Source organism: Saccopteryx leptura, chromosome 2 (genome assembly GCF_036850995.1).
Source record: "Saccopteryx leptura isolate mSacLep1 chromosome 2, mSacLep1_pri_phased_curated, whole genome shotgun sequence".
Classification (NCBI taxonomy): Eukaryota; Metazoa; Chordata; class Mammalia; order Chiroptera; family Emballonuridae; genus Saccopteryx; species Saccopteryx leptura.
This window is the reverse complement of record NC_089504.1, coordinates 183,465,963-183,488,975: the sequence shown is the minus strand read 5'-3', so window position 1 is coordinate 183,488,975 and position 23,013 is coordinate 183,465,963. Positions and strand designations below refer to the sequence as shown.

General features: G+C 49.6%; 1 protein-coding gene across 1 annotated transcript; it reads right to left on the bottom strand.

The window, feature by feature from the left end:
* Positions 1-5,817: 5,817 nt before the first annotated feature.
* On the bottom strand, positions 5,818-7,865 carry HOXC11 (homeobox C11). Its single transcript, XM_066365858.1, has 2 exons — positions 7,184-7,865; positions 5,818-6,050 (listed from the first exon to the last, which is right to left on the bottom strand). Exons 1-2 carry the CDS (start codon positions 7,863-7,865, stop codon positions 5,818-5,820), a joined length of 915 nt encoding a protein of 304 aa, XP_066221955.1.
* Positions 7,866-23,013: the final 15,148 nt, after the last annotated feature.

Sequence of the window (23,013 nt, the reverse complement as noted above, 5' to 3'; positions counted from 1 at the left end):
CTCCTCCGCGGCCTCGCAGCCACTCCACACCGGCCGCCCAGCCGTCCGAGTCGCTCTCACATCAGGACCCTGTACACACATTTGCACCCAGATACTATGGAATCTACCGGTTAAACATGTGTCTAAATTGTGCTTAATTTTGTGTACAGAGTCACAAATATTCACTTTTACCCAAAAATGTGCTTCCTGCGACCCGAAGTCCCGAAGTCCGGTAACGTGAGCCTGCACCACTGCTTTCTTGTCTTTCGGAAGCCGGCCAGTTATTTAACTTTGCCTTCTGAATTGAAACCAGAGAGAAAACACGTCCAAGAGAAGCTTTGGGAGGAGACAGATGGGAGGATGTATTGGGGGGAAGCTCTTGCTCCCCACTTTAATGGTTTGCTTCCAAGTTGCCCCAGTAAGTCGGGTTTCCAGCCAGAGCCAGGGCTGTGTTTGGGCCGCTTTACTCCGGAGAACCCCCCCCCCCCCCCCCCCGCCTCTTCCTTACCGACTAAATTCCTTTTCCAAGATCTGTTTTCCATTATTTACCTTTATTTTTTTCTTCTTTTCCCTTTTTTCCTTTATTCTTTGTCCTCCTTTTTCTGTAATTTTTTTCCTTCTCTTTTTTCCCCGCAGTTCATTTTTCCCTTTTATTCCTGATTCTTTCTTCCTTAATTCTTTACCTTCCGTATTTCCTCTTTTTCTTCTTTCTTTACTTATTATACAATTTATTCTTTGCTCTTTTCTTTCCTTCTCAGTGCTTTCTTTCCCCTTGACTTCTCCCCTAGCCTTTCTTGTTTGTCTCTGCTGCGATGGGTTCTGCGAAGGGCGAGAGCCTCAGGCTGGGTCGCATCCCTCGCCAGACGGGCGGCGGAGGCTTGGAGGTGACCTTCTACAGCCTTCAGTCTGAGCTCGGCTTTTCACAAGGGGAAGGGTAGGGCTGCCAGCAGCCAGAGGCCAGGCCTCCACTGTCGCCATTAGAGGAGGAGAAGCTGGCGCTGGGACACATCCCCAGCGACTCCGATGGCTCCCTGCAGTGCTGGCTCCAGAGCTCAGGTATCTTCATTTCCACCTCCCCAGGTCCAGCAGGCCTGTCTTTGGGGAATTAGCTTTATCTTTGTGTTGACTTCCAGAACTACATTAAAATAACCTCAGTCTGAGCCCATTGGTTTCCCCAAGGCTGGAGTCAGGGGAAATGAAAGCTGGGGTTCTGTCAGATCCAGATAGAGAGCAGATCTAAAGGTTCACCAGTGCTCAGCAGCCCAAGGCCATGTCCCCACAGGAAACCTTTGTTCTTTGAATTCCCAGACTGCAGCCCTGCTGGCCATCCTTTTCCTTCAGTCCTGCAACCACTGCAACCTCAGGGCAGGAATTTCTTGATATTTTGAATTGTCTTTCTTCAAACCCACGGTGGACTTTGCAGGCGGCAGGGCTGCAGGGCTGTGTGTACAGGGACCCTCCCAAATCTCAAATCTGCCATTTGAATCAAGGCTATTGGTCTCCACTTTATACAGTGTGTTGAGGGTGTGTACGTGTGTGTGTGTGTGTGTGTGTGTGTGTGACAGAAAGAGAGAGAGAGGGAATGGTGTCGGCAGGAGAACAGAAGGTATGATGGGGGAGGTCTGGTCCTGCCGGCATTGTCTAAACTTTGGGGGTGTATAAGGATGTACCTCAAGAGCAGGGTGGACAAGACTCTCCTGGGAGGCCTACAGCCTCTGTTGGTGGTGCCCAAAGCTGGGTCCAATGTGCCCGAAGCTCAGAAAGCATTGACCAGAACCTTTAAGATTTGTTGGTCCTTAAGCAGAGAGAGGCAGCTCTCTGACACCACCCCCCACTGGGACCCCAAAAGCCTCTGTCTCTCTAATCTCCCCCAAATCTTGAAATTTACTCCATGGCAAGACCAAAACTTTAAGGTTTTTTTTTTTTTTTTCCTTTTCTTTTTAAATGGGAGGAGGAATCTTGTAAAACTTTTATGCCAAACAAAATTATAAATACTTCCAGGGTGTTACATTTACCAAAGGTTTATATGAATGATAAAGAGTGTAGTCGCGTGCACAGGGTTCTGGCGGGCTGTGAGAAGGGAGGGTTCAGCAAACAGCATTATCCAGACCTGGGGCACCAGAAAACCCTGGGGGACTGCCCCCTTGAGGGAATATTGGTCCTGAAACAAATTGCCCTACAGATTCCTGAGAGAGGAGGGGAAAGAGAAGGGGTGGTGCCCTTGACTCCCTTGAAGTTCAAAGTTCTTTTTTGTCCTGTCGAGAAAAGCCATCTCCCAGTTTTCAGTCCACTCGAGAAACTAGTCCCAGGTAGTTTCTCCTTCTCTGGTTGAGAACCGGCTCCAGGTCTCCTCAAGTCTGTTCACCTTTCAGATATCTGGTCAGCAACGTTTCTTGTTCTCCCAAAGCAGAGTTTCTCATCCTTTCCATAGGGGACACCTAGGGCCCGTGGGGTTTCTCTCAGAAGCTCTTGATGGGGGTTGTGTAAGCTAGCTTCTAAATGGCCCTTGCGTCATAGTTTCCCAGCAACCTAGGGGTCTGAGTGACAAAGAAACCCAAAACCCAAGCTGGCCCCAACCTATTTCTTTTTTCAAGTCCCCCAGGTTCTCCCTGCACCCCCAAAGCCTATAGTGGGAGGGGAGGGGCCCGGAGTCCTCTCAGCCCACACCACTTAATACCCTTGTAAACTCCCACGTGTGCTATAAACTTGGATTTTTACAACCAACATTCCTCCTTAGCTCCGGGAAACTTTGAACTCGGCCTCGGGTTTATTTACTGGGGGGGGGGGGCAGAGAAAGGGGGTTGGGGAACTGTGAGCTGAGAAAGCTAAAGAAGGGGAAAATGCGAGGCAAGGGGGTAACGGAGCTGGGGTCTGGGGAGTGTTGGGTGTGCCAAGACCATCCACTGCTGGTTTGTTTACTGTTTAGGGCGGAAGCGTTTTCTAACACAGGCCAGACTGGGTCGTTAAGGGAGAAATGAAACTGGGTTTAGAGGCGTGGGGGTGGGGGGACGCTTTATGGCCGCGTCTAGACGAGGATCTTTTGTTCCAGGGCAGCTCCGTTGCTGGAGCGGATTACCCAGGGAAGTTGAGTCCTGGGTGCCTCTGACCAGAGAAGGGGGGGTTGGACATCCTGGGGGTCGAAGGTGAATTTGTTAGGGGGACAGAGAACCCTTTTTTCTTATTTTTAGAGGGTCGCCAAGAAGTGGAAGTTTTCTGGTTCTGGATCACAGAAGCTTTGTTTTTCTTTCACTATGATGTCCCCTACCCACCCTTCAGAAATCCTTCCTGGAGCTGGAAATCTTTTCTGGGCTGTACATTTCAGGGAAAGTGGCAGCTTCAGATTTAAAATATTTTTCTCCCAAATCAGGAGTCATTGGAAATTAATATTTTGCTTTATAACAGTTTCATTATACAGTTATCTTTATTTTATTCTATTTTATTGGAAACATTGCCAGCAGGCCTATATTCCTTGATATGACTAGCTGATGAACAGCACATACCTAGATAATTCTCACATCCGCACACATGCACACACACAGAGGACCCTTAGTTGCATTCCTGCTGACACTCACTAAACACTGCCAGTGGTTACATACCACAGAGGACACAAGTCCTAGAAGTGCCTGGGCTCAAGTTTACTCCATAATACAAAAAAAAAAAAAAAAGGCATAAAAATAATACTCCTTCTCACGTCTGCCCATAGGCACATTGATTTAAATAAAAATACTTGTGTGGGGGCATGTGGAGAGACTGCGGGGCTGCATTGCATACAGCTCAGTTTACAAATTTTGTCTTAAAACCACATTTACAAATTAGGGATCTGAATACCTAAACTGCAGAGATCCCTATCATCAAAAACAATGACAACGGAGCCTGGAAGCAATAGTCCATAGTCCCGGCGCTTTTATCTTTCATTCAACAGAATTATATTGACAAAAACTTTTTAAAAAATTATATAAGAACAGTTTCAAAGAGGGAGAAAAAGAATTGGTATAACGAATTTGGATCAGAGCCTGCCAGAATGCTTTCACTAAAAGTGAGGAAAGGACGATGGTTATCTTCATGTAGAAGAAATATGCAGTAAATGTAGACGGGTGTGTGCGACTGTCCTCACAGGTCATCTCCTTCCCCAGTGTCCTAACCCATGCCAATCTCTTAGAAATCAAATCTTTGGGGCTTTCTCCTCTGGGACACCCAGTGTATAAACATTAGGGTGGCCCCAGCCTAAGGTAGTGTTGTGTCTGGAGGAGCGTGGCTATTTGTGCATGAGGGAAGTGCCCAGCCCCACCTTCCCACCCTTGGGGGCAACCAAGGTGAGGAAAGGAAGGGGGCTGGTTTCTCCTCTCTCCCTTCCCTCCTTCAAAACTGTATATAAAATTTCCAATACAGTTTTCTCATAGAGAAAACAAAACAAAACAAAACAAAACAAAAAACAACGAAAGCCCTAACCTCAACACTACACATTTAACTGCGACAGATGGAGACATCTGGCCGGAGGACGGTGGAGCCAAGAAAATTCCTATAAATTTAAATTCGATGATGGTTACAATTAACTCCACAACAAACGTGTACTTAAACGAAAAGCGTTGCGGGGCATTTGGATGAAGCCTGAGCTGCACGTGAGAAAGGAGAACTTCAAGAGGAACCATGGAATATCTCCAGCTTGAGAGCAAGAGGAAGCTACCACCATACTCTCTCCCCTGCCATTGGAGAGGGGGTGGGGTGCGGGCTCACCAGCATCCTCCTCCACCTCCGGAGCATTGAGAGTTTTAAGAGGAGAAGAGCTAGTAAAAGGGTCAAATAAAATCATAATATTGAACAGAATGAAATATCTTTATTTGCCACCAGAAAAAAAAAAATTCACAGCAATCCCTCCGGGCCAGGAGCAGGTTGGGGATTGCACTTGTACACGTGCTCACACACAGGGAGAGAGATGGGTGGTGATTTGAATCTCACTCCAGGTGAGTCTTTCTATTACCCCCTCAGGGTAGAAAGAAACACTTGTGAAATTTATTTACAAAAATTTAGGCCCCAGCAAGGGGGAGGTGCCCAATCCCATCGCCCTACTGTTTCACCCACCCCAATTTTTTTTCCTTTAAAAAAAAAAAAAGAGGAGGTAACAACTGCATAGACTATAGCTATAAATTCATGAAGTGGAGCACAACTTGGAAAAAGGTTGGGGAACCTCAACGCACCAGTTAAGAAATTTCAAAGGAGAGCTCTACACATTCACAGGAGGACAGCTAGGCTCAGGCGGGGCCTGGGGGACAGACGGAGGTAGGACACAGGCTTAGCACACCTAACACCAGGTTCAAGGTACAGAAATTTCACAGCAAGGCAGGATCACATTTAGCTGCCCCCCCCCTAGCAGTGGGGCAGGTGGGGTAGGGGCGGGTAGCCCGAGAAGTTTCCCCTCACAGACACGGTGTTTTGGCAGATCTTTTCACTTGGGCAAGGGAAAGCTTTTAATTCAAGGATTGTTCGGTTCAGGCGCCCATGACTCTCGTCCCTCGCCACCCAATCAGAGCAGCAAGACATTGTCGCAAGGTGTTTTGTTTTAAATAAAGTCTCGGCCTCGGAGCCAAAGGAGTCCACTCGCCGTGGGTCAGACACTTCCTTCACCTCCCTTCCAGGCCTGGTGCCTGTCCCACAGCTAGAGTCAGACTGAAGCTGAAGGAGGTTCCAGAAGGAAGTGCGGGCGACGGCAGTGGTGGCTAGCCCTGGCCACAGTCCAGTTTTCCACCCGCGAAAAGAAGGCGGGTCAGAAAATAAAAAATAAAAATAAAATAAAATAATTTCCCCCTTCCACATCCTCCCCCAAAAGGGCCCGGTCTGCGGTTACAGCAAAGGATTTCCCGAGAAATACTGCAGCCGGTCTCTGCTCAGTTTTTTTTCTTTCATCCTTCTGTTCTGAAACCAAATTTTCACTTGTCGGTCCGTCAGGTTCAGCATCCGGGACAGCTGCAGCCGCTTTTCTTTGTTGATATACACGTTGAAGAAAAACTCTCGCTCCAGTTCCCGGATCTGGAATTTCGAATAAGGGCAGCGCTTCTTGCGGGAGCGGGGGGCGTCTGGAGGGGAGGGGGTAAGTGCGAGGAGACGGGGGGGGGGAGAGACACGTGAGACCCGGGCGACCCCAGCCCGCGAGCGCTCAGCGGCCCTTCTCCCAACCCCGCCCGAGGCAGCCCTCCCGCCGGGCGCGCCGCTCGCGCCGCGGGCCCCTGCCAGGTCTGGCTGGGCCCGACCAGGGGCGGGGGGCCCGCTCCCCTCAGGCGGGGGCCGTGGCTGACGGAGTTTAGGGGTGGAAGGGGGACCGGCGAGGCCAAGTGCGTCCCGGCCCCCTCCCCTCCCCGCCCGCTCAGCTGCGGGCCCCGCTCTTCCCCGCAGCTCCCGGCGACTCTGGAAACCCACCGCCCCCTCCCCCAGAAGTCGGAGGGGGTGGAACTACGGGGAACCAGCGCGCAGCAGTGGGAGGCGGGGGAAAGCGAGCGAGCAGGCACCGATCCACCCGAGAGCCTCTTCCGGGGGCCCGGGCGCCCCGGGAGCCCGGCGGGCCGCGCCTTCCCTGCGGCCGGGCTAGGCCGGCGCGGAGGCCGCGGGGCGCGGAGGCGCGCCGAGACCCAGGCCTGGAGCAGAGTGGCCCCCAAAGCCGCCTTTCTCCAACCCTCAGTAGCCGCTGACCACGAGTGGCCCCGGGTTCTGCTCAAGGACCCGCTCACACATGGTTTGAACATTTCAAAAATAGTTCTTTAAAGAAGCAGAGCAGCGCCGGCTGCCCCCCCCCCGCCTCAGGCTCTGCTCCGTGGCCTCGCCCCCAGGCTCTCTCGGCCTTTCCCTCGTCCCCCGCCCCCGCCCCCGCCCCCCAGCAGACTGGCTCCCGTTCCTTCCTTAACTGCTCCTCTAAGTTCACGATCAAAGTTAATATCGCCCGCGATGGTGGCGCTTTTAAAAATTTCACAGACAGCGAGAGATAACGGGAGGAGTGTTCACCCGGCTTTTCCAAAGAGCCCTTTTCCCTTCCTCCCCACCCCTCCTCTATCGTAAAAAGTAGAGTCGTTGGGAGAGAGGGCTTTGTAGGTTATAATAAAATCCTTTGAATGCTTATAAAACTCCACATAAAATCAGACTGACCCAAAACACGAGGCAGCGCCCGGCCCTCGGCCTCCCTCTCCCGCCCCGCGCGCCCCCGCGCCGCGCTACCTACTGGGGGCGGCGCCCTTGGCCGGCTCCTGGGCCACGGAGGGGGCTGACCCGGACGGACTGGGGTTCGTGTTCTCCTCCTCCGCCTCGGCCTCGGCCGCCGCCTCAGCCCGGGACGCTAGTCCCGAGGCCGGGGGCGCCCCGGGCCCCCCCTTGGCCTCCCCCTTGCCCGGGCAGGGGGGCTCTGCGGGCGCCTCGCCGCCGCCGCAGTAGGCGTTGTCGAAGAAGCGGTCGAAGGCTTGAGGCAGGACGCTGTTCTTGTTGACTGAGGAATAGAAGCCGGCGGGGGCTGCGTGCGGGGCGCTGGGGTGGTGGTGGCCGCTGTAGGAGCCTTCGTTTTTCATGAGGATCTCGGTGACTGTGGAAGGAGGCAGGCACTCCCGGTGCATAAGCTCGTCGGCCGCCGCATAGCAGGAGGAGTAGCTGTTCCGGTGGTGCCACTTGCCGGACGGCTCCAGGCCGTAGGAGACCTCCCGGACCGGGGGCACTTGGGCGGAGTAGGGATAAGAGATCTGACGAGAAGGGGCTTGGGGCAGGAAGGAGGAGACCGTGGAGAACTCGGGCACGTAGTAAGTGCAACTGGGCAGATAGAGGTTGGAGGCACAGCTCCCTCGCTCGCCGAAATCAGCGCCCCTCTCCTTGCGCGACGGCGAGCAGAAGTTGCCCAGGTTGACCGAGTTAAACATCGTTCTCTTCTCCTGCCGGCTCCAGATGGAGGTTTAGGACCCGGTCTAGCGAGGGGGGAAATTTTGGGAAGGCGAGATGACGCGTTATCCGTCTTAGTCTCTCTCCTCGAACACGTGATCCAAAGTAGATATTGTCATATATCAGTTCGGAGCACTTCGCGGACGTAGGAGGGGTTCTCTCTTAGGTAAGATGGGGACGTTCAGGCGATTGGTTTGGAAACACCGCAGAAATATTATGAAAATCAATTGCAGATTTGTATACCTTTTTGTCTCGTCACTCCCCTCCTCTCTATTCCACAGAGCGAGCAAAGGAAGAGAGAGAGGGTTGGTTGGGGTGGGCAGTGAGATGGGCGGGGGAGGGGGCTGGGAGGGGGTAATTGTATTTTTTTCTAGCTGCTGCTCTCTTTTTCCTCAGGATTTGGGGAAGAAGGAGGGCTCTCACGTATGGGGGTTCTTGCGTCCTCCCCGTGATAAGTAAGAGACTAGGGTGGGAATAAGGATCTTTTCCCCATTGCCTGAGTCTACCAGAGATGTGGATCCTTCACCCCAACTCTAAGGGACTCTTACCCTGCCAACCCGCAGAGTGGCCAGTGCCTGTTTAGAAGACTTTAAAGAAGTCAATTATTTCCCCCACCAGAGCAGGATGTCAAGACTACCTTTCCCCGTTGGAGAGACTCCTTAGAAGAGTACCTGAAGTTTCTCAAAGGTGAGGCAGTTCAGTATCAAGCCAATGTCCCAACTTCGTCTGGCTGGCTGTGCTGCTGGTGGCTAGGGACTCAGATTAGTCATAAATGAGTGGAAAGCAGTGCGCCAGCAGCCCAGCCGGTGCCTGGCGAAGTCTGGGGAAAAACCTTCTCTAATGTTGTGTTAAATATTTAGTATGAGAGAGTGGCCCTGGGTGAATATTTCATGCCTGCCTTTATTGTCAATCAATGCACAGAAAGCTACATTCACTGTGGATTTTTAAATCTCAAGCCCAAAGAAAAAGGTTAGACCGAGTGTCATATGTCTTCTTTTTGGGTGGGGACTCATCCTCAGTTTAGGGACTGAAAAGAAGACCATACAATATCAGGGTTTAGAAAAGATATCGTGGTGGAACTGGGTTTGGGGCTCCTATTCTTAGATGATTCAAGGCTGTAAGGTGGGTGGTGGAGCCAGACAGATCAGCAAAGCAGTGGAAGGGAGCTTAAGAACCTGGGTGCACAAGGCAGGGCCCAGGGCTACTCCCTAGTGGAAGCCCCCAGCTCTGATCCCAAAAGCTGCAGCCAGGCCTTGATGCCACCTTCCTATTTCTCAACCTACTCTGCCTTCCTCCACATCTGCCAGCCTTCTGGATGGCTGTGGCCCAAGGGGTAGACGCAGTGGTTCTGCCCTCCCTTGCCTCCCATCCCTTTGGGCACCACAAGACACATTTGGTCAGCTGGAAATCACTTTATTGAAAGGTTTTGGACTGAATCCAAGGTGCTGGAGCAACTGCCATGTGCAGAGAACAACCTTGGATTCAAGGAGGAGCTACCAGGGCATAATTTGTTTGGGTAGAAGGGGAGGAATTGAAGCCCTCAGAAGACAGCCCACTGTCTTCTCAGGAAAACCCAGAAATGGCCCAAATCTCCTCTACACCCTACTCTCGGTTAAAATTGGTTTCCACTATAAAAATATCATTTGGATTTGATTTTTCTTGCTGAACATGATGAGGCACTGAGGCCCCAAAACCAGATGCAGAAGACACAAAACTGGTTCCTTGTCCCCAAATACAACTCCCCAAAATTCATTCCTTCTCAACCATCCTGGCTCCCAAAATTTGCTGTCTTCAGAACAGTACCTGGGGTAGTGCTGCCTCCACTGTAGGGCTCATTCTTGGAGTGGCTCTGGAATACCCAGGGATAGGGCTCTAGCACCCCTCTAGCCGTTCATCTATCCCAAGCCCCTCTTTAGTTATGACCAGATCTTAACTGAAGGCAAAAGGGAACTAATTTGGGGCTTTGCTAAAGTGTTGGACTGCTCCATTGGTAAGGGATTGCAAAAAGAAAAATCTGTTGGTTTTCCTCCTTTCTCTATCCCTTTTTATAGGGTGAGCTGGGGCCAGCGTTTTTAATTATAATGATGGGGAACTATGGACTATGGCTTTTATGGGGTTTATATTGACTTCATTAAACTTGAATTTATAGGAGGGGAAATGCTCCCCAAACAGTGATAGGAACCAGCAAGAGGATGTTAGAGGTACCACTATTCTTTGCAGATATCTAGATGAGGGCTCAGAGTCTCAGCTTTGTGCCCGGCCCCCCCCCCCACATTCTTTCCCATCCCGGGCTCCAGGGCAAATTGGGGCCCAAACCCCCAGGGCGATTCTGCACTGCCAGGACAGACAGCGAGGGGGGGCGCTTCCTGTGAGGAGACAGCTGTGAGCCTGAGCACTTGAATTTGACCACCAAAGTTTATTCCAGGGCCACCATAAAAGTGAGCCTGGCAGCTGCAAGTTGCTGCTGGCGGCTCTAGTTCCTTGAAACAAAAAGGAAAGAAAAAAAATGTCCAAGGAGTTGGTGTCCAGAAGACTCTAAGGTCTTACAGAAGAGGCTTCTGAGAATTAATATTTTTCTTTCTAAAAGTAAGGCACCAAGTTCCTTTTATTCCCCCCTTGTTGTTTTGGTCTGACCTAATTTTCAACAACTTAAAAAAAAATCCCAGCAGCTGGAGGTTGCTGCCGAGCTCAAGGAGAGAAGGCTCTGGCCACTGAAGTCAGCAAGGTATTGATTGGCAAAATGCCCATGGTGTGGGCTACTGACCTCCCTGCCTGGCCCTAGGTCTAGACCACTCTTGGCGTAAACTGAGCTGCCTGTCCCAGGCTGCATCCCAGGGCATTAGTGCCTCCCTCAGCATGAGGTCTATCTGTGACCCCAAATCTGTTTCCAAGAGCCTGGAAACCCCACTCCCTGGAGTGGAGGTGGCTTTTTCCTCCTCATCTCATGGGTGTTTGTAGCCTGTCTACCATCCTGGAGTTCCAGCTTTCACATGAAATCCTCCTCTTTGGCAGGGTAATGCTGCCCACCCCACAGCACTTGGTGGCTTCTGTAAGCACTGCCTGGCCACTAGCAGGCAGCTGCCGTCTGGGCAGCTGCTGTGGTACCCTGGCCAGGGCTATGGTCAGCCTCCAGCCTGCTTCTTTTCCACTCATAGACAACAGAGGCAGCTTCAGAAGGGGGCAGTATCTCTCAAATTCCATCCTGGGAGAAGCCAATCCAGCATTCTCCACACACCCCTGCCTGCCTTGAAGCTTAACCATCTCCTGCTACTGTGAACCCTAGAGTAAAGTGTGGGAGGGAAAGGGGCCCACCCTTCAGACCATGAGCTGAGAGGAAAACCATGGAGGCAAAAGGAGCTGTTACAGTTCTGGTGGGCTTGAACTGTAAATTCACTCCCAGATGGAACCAACAAAAAGATAAACACATGAACACCCTCAGCAATTTGAAAGCTGGGCCAGCAAGGATGTACACTCATTAGACATCGGCTTGCATGTTTTCGCACATATTTCTCTTTCTTAGAGCAATCTCGCTGCTTAACAGTGTGCTTGGGGATTTTCAGGCCAGCAGTTTATTCTACACTGGGGACACCTTTCACCCCCAGCTAGGAAGCTAGAATGGGATGGGACTGCTGGTTCTTGGCTCCCACCTCTCCTCAGTCCAGGCCAGCACCCCAAGTCCAAAGCCCCGAGCAGATGCATGCTGCTCCAAGGTTCCCCTGGCCCCTGGACAGGACTAGGGAGGGAGAAGGGCAGCTTCTCCATCCCAAAGTCACACCCACCTTTCTCAGTGGAGGAATTGTCCCAGGAGGCTAGCAATGCCACCCTATTTCTCCCCATAAAAGTCTTATTTTATGAGCCAGATTCACTGGCCCCATCACCAAATGCTCTAAAATGAAGGAAATGTCTTTAAAGCAGTCTGGAAAAGGAGCCATGCTACCTTTAGACCTTGGTTTTTCAAATCCAGTTGCAACAACACTGAAAATGCTTTTTTTTTCTGGGCAGGATTGCCCTGCTGGGCCACCTTGATCTCTGGGTTCCTGGTGGAACCAAGACCTGGTTGGCCCCAACACCATTCCCAGACTTTAGCGCCTACTTAAGACTCCAACCCAATCCTTATAGATCAAAGTGAGCCCTTGGCATTTTTATGAGATTAACCTCAGTGGCTCTTTACTTGTAATCAGATGCCTGGGTCGAAAATGCAAAAGGGAACAGCCCATCAATCCAAGAAGGAAAAGGAGAGAGAGGAAATTCAGGTGACACAGAGTAAGAAGATTCCAGTCACCAACAACAAAAAAAGATCCTTTGCCTGCAGCAAGAATGGTTTGGGGGTCTATCTCAGTTTCCAGACCCTCCCATCTGCCTGCACATTTTACCCCATTTCTGGGAACCAGGAAACCTGAATTTGCCTGTTTCCTGAAGCTTGATTCGAAAGCTTCCACAGTGTGGACATACCACGTGGGGCCAGTGGGGCCACTTGCACTCCCTGGCCCCCGTGGGGAAGTCACCTTCTGCTCATGGCTTAAAAGTCTCTCTTATTTTGCTGCTTTTATCTCTGCGGTCTCTGTGGTTCTATCTTCACTACAGGCAGACGCTGAGTTACAGTAAGATTTCTCAGCGATTTATCACTGGCCCCAAACTTGGAGAACCTTGTTATATAAACAGCCATCTATTGTCTAGACTTCTATCTGGGTATGGATCGAGCGTGATTGAGGGTCAGGAGATCGTAGGCTTGGCTCTGTGGGGTGTGCATGCAGCTGAGAACTTGCTGCCCCCACACCAAGGGTTTCTATGGGCAGGGTTAGCACAGTGCACAAATTTGTGTATACTGGGCAGGTACACCTGAGTGTCCACTGGTGGAGACCCAACACCGGGAAGATCTGTTTGTGCCTGAGAAACATTCTGGTGCATGCACTTGTGTGTTGGGTGAGAATTTGTCACGGTGTGTTTTGTTTCTGGGGCATTTTAAGTGTTCCTGTCTTTGTGGGTTTTATTAACCTGCATCCGTTTGGTCAGTTTATGCCCCTTTAGAAGCAGATCATCTGGTATTTTTCTATTTGGGGCCTATTGTGTGTGTGTTTGCTTCTTTGAGGAAATGGGCTTGGGTGATATCTTTCCAATTTTGCTCCCTCAGATTTCTCACCCACCCGCAATTACACCGCAGCCTCTGCCTTCACCAGAGTGTCTGACCCTGCTCCACTCACTGCAAGTTCCTAAATCTCCTACGCAGCTACCATTATTTTGTCACAGATATGAAACACATTTTAACATGAAATATTTTGCAACATGAGGTCTGGCAATCTCTGTCTTTCCCACACTTTGGGGAAATGTCCCAGCTACGAAATGCCCTTATTTCCTGGAAGTTCCCTTCCTTGAGCTGAGGAGGACCTCAGAAAGGGCCTTCCTAGTCCATTTTGACCTTTTTATATACTCTTCACAGAAATCTGGATAGGATAATGACAGAGGCCCTGCCGCTTCCTTCCTGAGGCTTCCAGGCAGCAAATGCCCTCACCCTGACCACCACCCCCCCCCCCCCCCCCCCCCCCCCCCCCCCGGAGCCCAGGCAGTATGACATTTGCCTAGATTAAATATCCGTGGGGGAGACAATCATCACCTTAGGTCTTAGGGTCAGATGCTGCTTTCAAAAGTTAGGATCCTTTAACACCAGCAGAAATAATCAAATCCTCCCCCTTTGTTTTTCATTATCAGAATACGGGGTGGGAGGGTTCCAGGCACAGAGGCCAGGGAGCTCCACTGACCGCCCCTACTGCTCCTGGCTGTTCCCAACCTGAGCCCCAGGCTCCACCTCAGGTCCCTATGCACCCTCCCCTGGATAGGTAAAGTGAGAGGGGACTGATTCCAGAGGCTGGTTTTCTAGTAGAGAAGGGTAGAGGTGACAAAAATTAAGGATTTGTGGAGCATCAGATTAAACCAGAAGCCTACACCATTGCTTTCTGAGCATCCCTCCCTTCCCGTGGCATTAAAATGACCATTTAAAAAGCAATGGTTAGGCCTAAAAGGGGCTCCACGGGCACAGAGCAGGAGAAAATGAGCCGTGAGTCCAGGAAAAAGGAGGTGAGTCCTTCACAGACAACTCACTTCATATTTACATTCTCCATCTCTCGAGCTCTTTCTCTAGTCTATCTCTGGCTCACTCCTAGTTCTACCCTGAGGGAAAGGATCAAGGATTCCACTTCAGGTTCCTTTCTCTCCGCGCCTTTGGTTGAGCCTGCCGGCTGCCCGCAGCCCAGGCGCCGCCGCTCCGGAACTCACTTGACTTCTGGCGAGACCGCTGTAGCGTAGCCTTACTCTGTCTCTCCTCGTCTCCCTCCATCCTTGCCTCTCTCCCACCTCTCAAGCCAACAACTATCTAATATACTTGTTTCTCCGCACTCAAGGCCTAGGCCGAGCGGGCTCAGCGCTCGGGGGCCGGGTTCCGCGCAGTTCCAGGTCTTTGGGCTCGCTCTGCTTCCAACCCCACCGGCGACAGCTTCCTTCTTTGCTAGTTGCCGGGCTAAAATGCTTTTTTCTTGATTTCCTGTTTGCCACCCTTTCTTTCCTCCTCTGGATCTGAGAAATGAATAAATCCAAGTCTCCTTCCTTCTCCCCTTCCCCCGCCCCCGTGCGGCCTCACTTCTCCTCCTTACCGAGTGTACCTCCTTGTTTTCGGACGGAAATCTTAATAGTCATTTAGGCTGTAAATGAACTTTTCTTTGTGATGGCTAATATTATCTCCAATTCTTACGTCCCGCTCCGCTTCGTGGTGGAATGAAACGGATTGGAAGTCTGCAACAGAGGACGGGGGAGTGGAGAGAGACGGAACCCTGAGTCACAGACAGTGGCGAGATACGGCGGAGCGAGAGATAAAAAGAGAAGAAGAGGCGTCGGGTGGGGGGAGGAGGGAGAGAGGGAGGGAAAAAGGAAGGGAGGGAGGGAGAGAGAGAGAGGGGGTGGGAGGGAGCCCCAGCTGCCAGGAGCGCAGCCTGAGAGCGAAAGGGAGAGAAAAGTTTCCCGTAATCTTCATCGGGCGACTTCTCAGTGGTCTGCTTGCCTCAGCCAACGGAGCTCGCCCCCAATAAAGAAAAGAAGGTGTCCCTTTTTTAAGGCCCCCAAGCCAAATGTTTGTAAGATCAGAAAGGCCGCGGCCAGGTCCTGACAGAAAGAAAGGCTGAAATGGAGGACCGTCGCCTTCCTTATAAGGTACTATGCTAACTTGACCTTCACTTTGTCGTGGCGCCCCCCCCCCCCCCCCCCGCCCACCCAGACTGCCGCAGCCAGCCAGCAGAGCGAGAGCCGCCGACAGACCCTAGCTTCTGCCTTTCTCCTTCTTTTCTTTCTCTTTCATCTCTCTCTCTCCTTTTTTTTCACACCCCTCCTTTTTCCTTCTGTCTTTTTCTTCCTTTATATTTTTACCTTTTCCTTTTATTTTCTTTCTTCTCTTCCCCACCTTCTACTGTCCTCCTTCCTACCCACTTTCTTTCACTCTTTCCCTTTTCTCTTGTCTCCTGATTTAATGGTTTTTCTTGATTACCTCTTGCCTGGCTCTCTACTGTAAGCTCTTCTACCCCTCTCTCCCACAGCCTTCTAGTCTTTTGAATCCCAGAAACAAGAAAAAGACTTTTAATTATTTCCCCTTCCCCACCCCAACTGATTTCCACAGCTATAGCCTGGATTCTGTCCCCATCCACATGTCTCTGGTGAAGAAGGTCCAAGAAAGAAGGCCAATTTGAAGTCAAGGGGCTTCACTCTGGGCCCAATGCTCAGTTGAGGATGACAATGAACTTGTTTTTGGTAAGACTTTGTTTTCCTCTCACTGGCCTTACCTGCAAAGTTCTGGACCCTAGTGGTGTTGAACTGGAGGTGAAGGTCTTGATTGTGGGTGGCATAGGGAAAGCAGAGACTACTGCTCCTGCGACAAAAGGGGAGATTTAAGTACCAAATTGTTGTTTACCCTTCTCTGAGCTCTCAGCCCCTAAAATCCTAGAGATTTCTCTTAAGATATCTGGGGAGGGAATTTAGAGAATCAGGGATATCTGGTGACTCACATACATAAAAATAAGATAGAGAAAGACTATGGGGACCTCTCTATATTACCTCTTGCCATATCCCAGGTTCCAATAGAGCCTCTGACAATAACTCTAATCATATTTTGTGAGGCTATAAAATAATATTATCAACTCCCCTATAATTGTCTATTATTCACTTACTTGCGATAATTGCAATACTAGATGAGACGGTTCTATGCAGATAAAATAAAGCCAAATAAATATTCTGGAAAATAAAACTAGGTCACTGAATCTCTTACCCTTATTCAACATCTCTTACCCTTATTCCTTCTTCAGTATGTTCCAGAATCTGTAAGCTCCTTGATTTAAGAGTAGCCATCTTGTAGGGGATAGAATGATATTAGGGGACCCCACAACCTCCTTTTCCTCTATACACCCCCTTCTTCTTTTGCAGAGAAACCAGAGGATCAGACAATAAAAGCTAAGTGCTTTTTCTCTGTCCCCCTACAATTATCCAGATAATTGCATGAATTCTTCCTTGACTGCTTCCTTGTAGTCAGTCAGGGTTGGGATTTCAGCAGGAAGTTCAGGGGACAGGATTCCAAATGGGGGAGGCTGGGAGAGTCCTGTGTTCTTACATTCCCAGACTTTATAGTTCTGTCTAGTGTTACATTGTTTCTTCAGGGAAAGATCTTTGTTCTCCTTCAGTCATATTTCTAACTTCCCCCTCCTTTTCTTTTTCTCTCTCTCCCCCTATTTTGGTTCCTTTAAAGGAGATTCAGATCATCTTCTATTTTTAATAGATGACTATAAAAGTAAAAATAACTCCCCCTGCCCTTTAATATCAATATCTCTCTGTTAAGTATGCACATTGGTGAGAATAAGCACAATTAAGTGCTGCAATCCAAACTAGCAATTACATCAAAACCCCCCACCCACCCCCGAGCCTGGGTTTAGCTTATCTAGGGGTGTTCATTCTGCTGCAAGATAACCAGGGGGTATTTGTACTTTTTAATGCAAGCTTGTTGGGTCCTGAGTCAGCACCAACTTGGTAGAAAAAGCAACCATGGAGCCAGAGCACCAGACCAGCCAGAAATAAAAGGAAACCATGAGGAGAAATGCAGAAGAAGGAGGAGGTGGCAGGTTCCTGAACAAACGTGGCAGAGGGCAAGACAGGCATTCATAGACAGAGGTTAATATATTTTTATTTCAAGAATTTTAAAAAATTGGGGCTTAATGAAGAAAAGGGAAAATTCAGAGAAGAGGAAGTTAGAGACAATTATCTGAGCCACAGCATGAATGCCGCAGAAGCAGAGAACACTGGATAAACCTGAGTGGGAGCCAAGCAGCACCAGTCAGCCGCTGCCCTACAGACTGCTGAGCTGACCCCTCGAAGCCCCCCACACCCCGCGGCCACCAGGGTTTCCTTGTTTTCCTTATCATCTTCATCTTTATGACGAGGCTTGTTAACAAGACCAGCGACATAGGCCATGCACATCTATCTCAGAAGCTCACGCTCAGCTAAGTAGCATCCGGTGGCGAGACTGGAGAGGCACTAATTAATTGATTCTTTTGGACAGTAAAATATGGCCATGTCTACACAGAACCCATAGACTCATAAATAGTATCTCTGCTGGGTGTGAGTGCATTGTCTCTCGAAGAATTTTTCCATAGGCATGTGTCATGTAGCCCTGGATTTTTAGCAGCTCAAGAATGACCCAAGTGTGACTAACTTTCAGGAGGCCAAAACAGAGTTAGCTTAGTGCCAGAAAATGCTATAAGTTAGTGCTACCCTCAAAAAGCATTGGGGATGAGTTTTGTTAGAAAAAGCTAGGATTATGGAACATAATTTCCCTGCTGTTTGTGTAGACTCAAGCAAAGTTAAGAATAGGAACCAGAGCTGAGAAGCTGGGTAGGCCAGAATATTCTCCCTGGTTGGCTGAGAGGGAGTGGGACTGCTCCGGGATTTGAGAGGGGCACAGAAGAAGAGGTCCAGCATTTGTTCCATGCTGCTCCCTAGATTCAAGATTTAAAGATAGAAAATTTAAATAAATCTTTGCTTTTAGGAGCCCTTGCATGCCCAGCACACACCTGGAACCTGTCTGTTAGCTCAACCTGCCTGTTACACACATCTCCGGCTGCTGCAATTCTTCCCCCCTACCACCTGGCAGCTCAGAGTAACTTTATACTACTATATATTTGTATTATGTCTAGAAGAATATGTCCTGAGACACAGGGGATAACCTAATTATATAATGCTAATTTCATATACCAGTGATTATGCAGTCAGACCCTGCTGCTAACAGTACTTAACATTCTAAATATGGACCCTGACTTCAGACAAGAGATGCAAAAGGGAAATAGAGATAGAAGACCATGTAGATAAATATGGGGTTTTTAAAAGACAGAAATAATAGAGCCCTGGTTGTTTAGCTCAGTCAGTTAGAGCATCGTCTGAAAATGCTAAGGTTACCAGTTTGATCCCCCCCCCCCCAATCAGGGCACATATAGGACACACCAATGAATACACAGCTAAGTGAAACAACAAATGAATGATTCTCTCTCTCTCTCTCTCTCTCTCTCTCCCCCCCTTCCTCTCTCTGTCTCTTTAAACTCAATCAATCAGTCAATAATAATAAAATTAAATTAAAAATAAAAGACAGATAATAGAAATACAAGATAGAAAAGAGGTTAGCCAATGGAGATTGTCATAGCCAATGCCCGAGCTTCCACTGCTGTTTTAAATATCGCCTGAGAAATGTGTATTATAAATACAATGATATGTGAACCCAAAAAATGTTCTTCAATTGTGTTTGCAATACACCATGCATACAAACATAATGAACAGAATATATTTTTCTTACACTGGGTAAATATGCACTTTGTGTATATATAATAATATGATGTATTTTTAATGCAGTTTTATGTGGATATATTAATATCTGGATGGATTTTCTATGCTCTGATTTGAATATCCTATGGAGTGTATACACCTATGTAGCTAAATAGATGCAGGACTATACATTACCTGGATATGTGGAAGTGTACTGTTTATATATGTAAATAAATTTTATATGTGGCGGATATACATGCTTTATGTAATCTTTTCCCAGGAGATTGCTTTACTGTACAATAGTTAGAAGTGTCTCTGTATGTATATTTTCTAGAGAAATAATTTTTCCCTGTCCAGAATTTGAATGTAATGTGGTACCTGTGCATTTTAGACAGTTCCAATATATTGATTATGTCAGCAGCCTGGCCAAGTACGCATTCTATGGAACATCTTTTCCCTTCTTCACATGTGGACGATGCACCCATCTTTCACAGGTAGCTTTCTTAGCAACAACCGCCGGTGGTGAGTTCTAGACCTGTCTTTGAAAGAAGATCTCCATTCTGGGTCAGGGAAACAGGATGGAGGTTTGTCTTCCCCAGGAAGTGTCTCTGACTCAGAAAAAGAAATCACTCACAGGCAACCAGCTGGTCACACTGGCCAAAGATCCAGCCGTGTTTGGTCTTGTCCAAGCCCAGTTCTTTGATTCTTTTGCCAGGCTGGTTGAGGTGGCTGCGGCTTTAGGAGCCTCTGAGCAGAGCGGCGGCGGTGAGAGGCGCGGCGGGGGGCGGGCCGCGGCAGTGGGAACGCCGCGTGCCCAGCAGAGGGAGGACACTTAGGGAAAAGGCCTGGTCTTCGTAGCCCGGCAGTGCCTCAGACTCAGGCTGTTCTTCGAGGTCTTCCACAAACTCACGGGGCATCCTCCAGGCCTGAGGTGCTGAGGGACTAACCAGCGAGCAGGTCCGGGTCTTGGCAGCCTCCACGGCTCCGGCTCCAGCCAGCAGGGCTCATCCGGTCCCTCCCCAGACCCGGCGGACGCGCTATGGCGCGGGGAACTGCGGGTCAGCCGGGGCTGGGAGGCGCTCTGGCTTTCCTCGCCCCGGGATACTGGAGCGGTCCGCCGTTGGGGCCGGGCCGGGCGAGAAATTGGATTGGAGCTCTCTCCAGCAGACCGAGGTTGGGAGCGGGCTGCCCAGGCGCCCGCGTCATCCCCCAGCCGCCGTGCGCCTTTGTCTCGGAGGCCTTTCGTGAGCGGCGAGCGCGGCGCCTGCTCCAGCCGTGCCCGGCGTCCAGGGGCGGCGGGCGCTGGCCGCACGCTTCCCGGCGGAGAAACGGCAGCTCATTCTCGACGGAGACAAACACGGAAGGGCGGCCACTTCGATCTACGGCTGGGAATCTGTGCGGCTGCGGGATCCGGGCCTGCAACCCACTTCGAGTTGAATTGCACAGGAATTTTCGGCGCCTCCATGTGCCCGCCACACTGAGAGGGTTTGGGGCTCCTGGGTGTTTCCCGCGCGGGCTCGGGGCCTAAAACCGGCTCCTACTTTCCTGGTAATGGCGGGTAGGATGGACAGAGGCTACGGTCTGTTCGGAACCCCAAGTCCCGGGGGTTTGCTTTGTTCGCAGAGCGAGGCTGGCGGTCCCTTTTCTGCTCTGGGTTGAGTCATCGATCGCTCCGGGTTTCTGGCTGCATTAAGCACCCACAGAACCTGGGTTGTTGGGGCTGTCTCCCGCCAGAAGGATGGTGGCTTTATTAAATACCCTAGCTGCCTTTATGCAGATCAGAGTGGAGTAGAACTAGGTAGATGATCAGGGCCAAATACACACTTATCAGGATGGTATAAATTTACACACAACAGCGGGATTATTTTCTACCTGAATTATCCAGATAAGTCTCCTTTTTTCTTGCTCCTCAAGACTCAGCTGGAGACACAAGATGTTTGTCTTAAAAGTCAGTGTAGTAAATGGTAGTGTGAGGGCTTAACCCAGACAAATATACTGCTCACAAAAAATAGGGGATATTTCAAAATAAATATGAAGCGATAAAATATCCCCTAATTTTTGTGAGCAGTGTAGTTGCAAAATAGATGTAATCCTTACCCAGATCAACAGCCCAGGTGTGCCCTAAGCATTTAGGTTGTGGCTCAACCATGACCTTCTTTTTGGCTGGGAGACCCAAGGACTTGTTTTTCAGCTATTGGGAGGAGGTTACCCTGCCTTTCCTTCTCTGACAGCTCCCCCAGCTATTGTCTCAGGGCCAGTGTAGACATTACCCAACAAAACACATTCTCTCTCAGGTATGCAGTGTCTTTAGGAATAAATCAAGGGAATAAATTAAGAGCCAGTTATTTCTAGCCTTCCTAAATTCCTTTCTTTTTAGGCAGAAGTGCCTTCACTGCTAATGCTTCTTGTATAGCTGTGTCTTAAGAGGAGAGTAATCTCTTGCCTGGATTCATTGGGATTCAGATCTCCCCCACCCTTTATTCAGATTTACACAGAGTCACCCAATCCCTCCCTCAGCTCATGGCTGCCAGAAGCTCTCTGGTTCCCAGCTTTGCCCACACTCTGTAGGGCCTTTGTATGAGTACCCTCAAAGCTTGGGATCATTTTTTTCCTGCCTGAATCCCTCAGCTATACAAGACAGCTGGGGATTAGGTGCAAAGGAGAATGGGATTTGGTTTAAATTTACTAGTTTTTCTAGTTGCAGGAGTAAGGAAAGGAAGGGAGACAAAGTTTTCAGGGCAGGCTGGGCTCAGTGGGGGCCTCTGCTATTCTGGAGCAGACCCAAGAGGGTGAAGAGGGAATTTGGAGGAGACTCTGTGATTAGAGCTAAACTGTGAAAAAGAGGAACTCAAGGGCCAAAGGTGCAAGGATAGAGGCAGAGGGAGGGTCACCCCATCCAGAAGGGAAGGGTGAGGTGGAGGTGCAGAGGGCTCATGTGTTCATCTGGGACTCAGACACTGGTCTGGACATGGGCCTCTCTGTGGCATGGCCCAGAGAAGGTCAAGGCTGAGAGAGATGGAGCCTATTTCACCAGCTTCAAGGGGTTTTTAATACCTTGCCCAGTCTCCTTGCAGTGCACAAAATGTGCTTCCAGAGAAAAGCTGCAGGGTTAGGGCCATGGGGTTGAATTGTGGACCCACCAACCACTGTTCTGTATCCTAGGGCACTCTCATCATCCCAGCTCCAACCTGCTTGCCCACCTACGCTGGTTTTGCTTCATGGCAATCCTGGACTTCCTTTTTCTGGCCCTGAAGGTGGTTTCAGCTTCTTCCAAGCTGTCCAAATTATTTTTACAACCCATGGCTTCTCAGATATTCCTCTCCTTCCCTAATCTACCATCCCCCAATTTTCTCTCTCTCTGATAGTAATTGCTTGGGACTGGAGATGACAGCTCATCAATAGATCTCGATTGCTCATATATTTTTGTTGCCCCTGAAACTACTCTTCCTTTATTATTATACATTATTATTTTTGTTATTTACCTGAGCTGGAGAAAGTAAAGTGGGAAACAGATAGGAAGCTGAGGATCTTATCCTTTCTGACCAGAGGAAACAATGTATGGGGACCCACTTTAAAATGTTTTCTCAAAAAAATCACATCATCATACAATCATGTTTTAATTATTAATATTAATATGATGAAGCAACTCTGTACAAGGACTTTATCAAGAGAAAACATGCTAAAGACAGCTGTTTGAATAGGAGGGCACACTACAGAGCTGGGGAGGGAGCAAAAGGAAGGCATCTACCCACAGGAACTATACAAGGTACTAGCAACAGACATGGAAAACAGGACACAGGTAGACAGAGATCACAGAAATCAAATTTAAAGCAACAGAAAGTGAATATTAAATATCTTTGTACCCCCACCCTTTTGGATTGTTTTGGTCTCTCTCCTCTAAGAGGCTAAGGAGTGGTAAAGCTGGAATCCAGCACTCTAGCACCCTTGAAGGGGGGAGGCAGGCAGCTGCATGAAGAGGTACATGGGTGGCCAGCAAAGGGGCCAGTGCCTTGTACCCGGGACTAACCCACAGGGGAGTGTGCAGACAGCTGGAATGGCAGTGATTTCTGCAAACTTGTACCTAAGTGAAACAAGCGTATGTTGGTGGGGAAGTGTGTCAGATGCCCAGTGGAGGAGAAGAGCATGTGATTATATGGCCTGGCCGTTCTACAAAGTTGTATTTGGAGATATGAGGCTACCTGCTTACAAGCAGGGTCAGGAGAATTGGATGGGCCCAGTGGTGTGCTGGGCTCAGCTGTACCTATGAGTTTGCTTGTCCCTCTGCACAATCTT

Excerpts from the sequence above, each read along its gene's own strand:
- HOXC11 (XM_066365858.1), bottom strand. The coding sequence starts at position 7,865 with ATGTTTAACTCGGTCAACCTGGGCAACTTCTGCTCGCCGTCGCGCAAG. Across the intron at positions 6,051-7,183 it reads GGCCAAGGGCGCCGCCCCCA|ACGCCCCCCGCTCCCGCAAG; the intron begins GTAGGTAGCGCG and ends CCTCCCCTCCAG.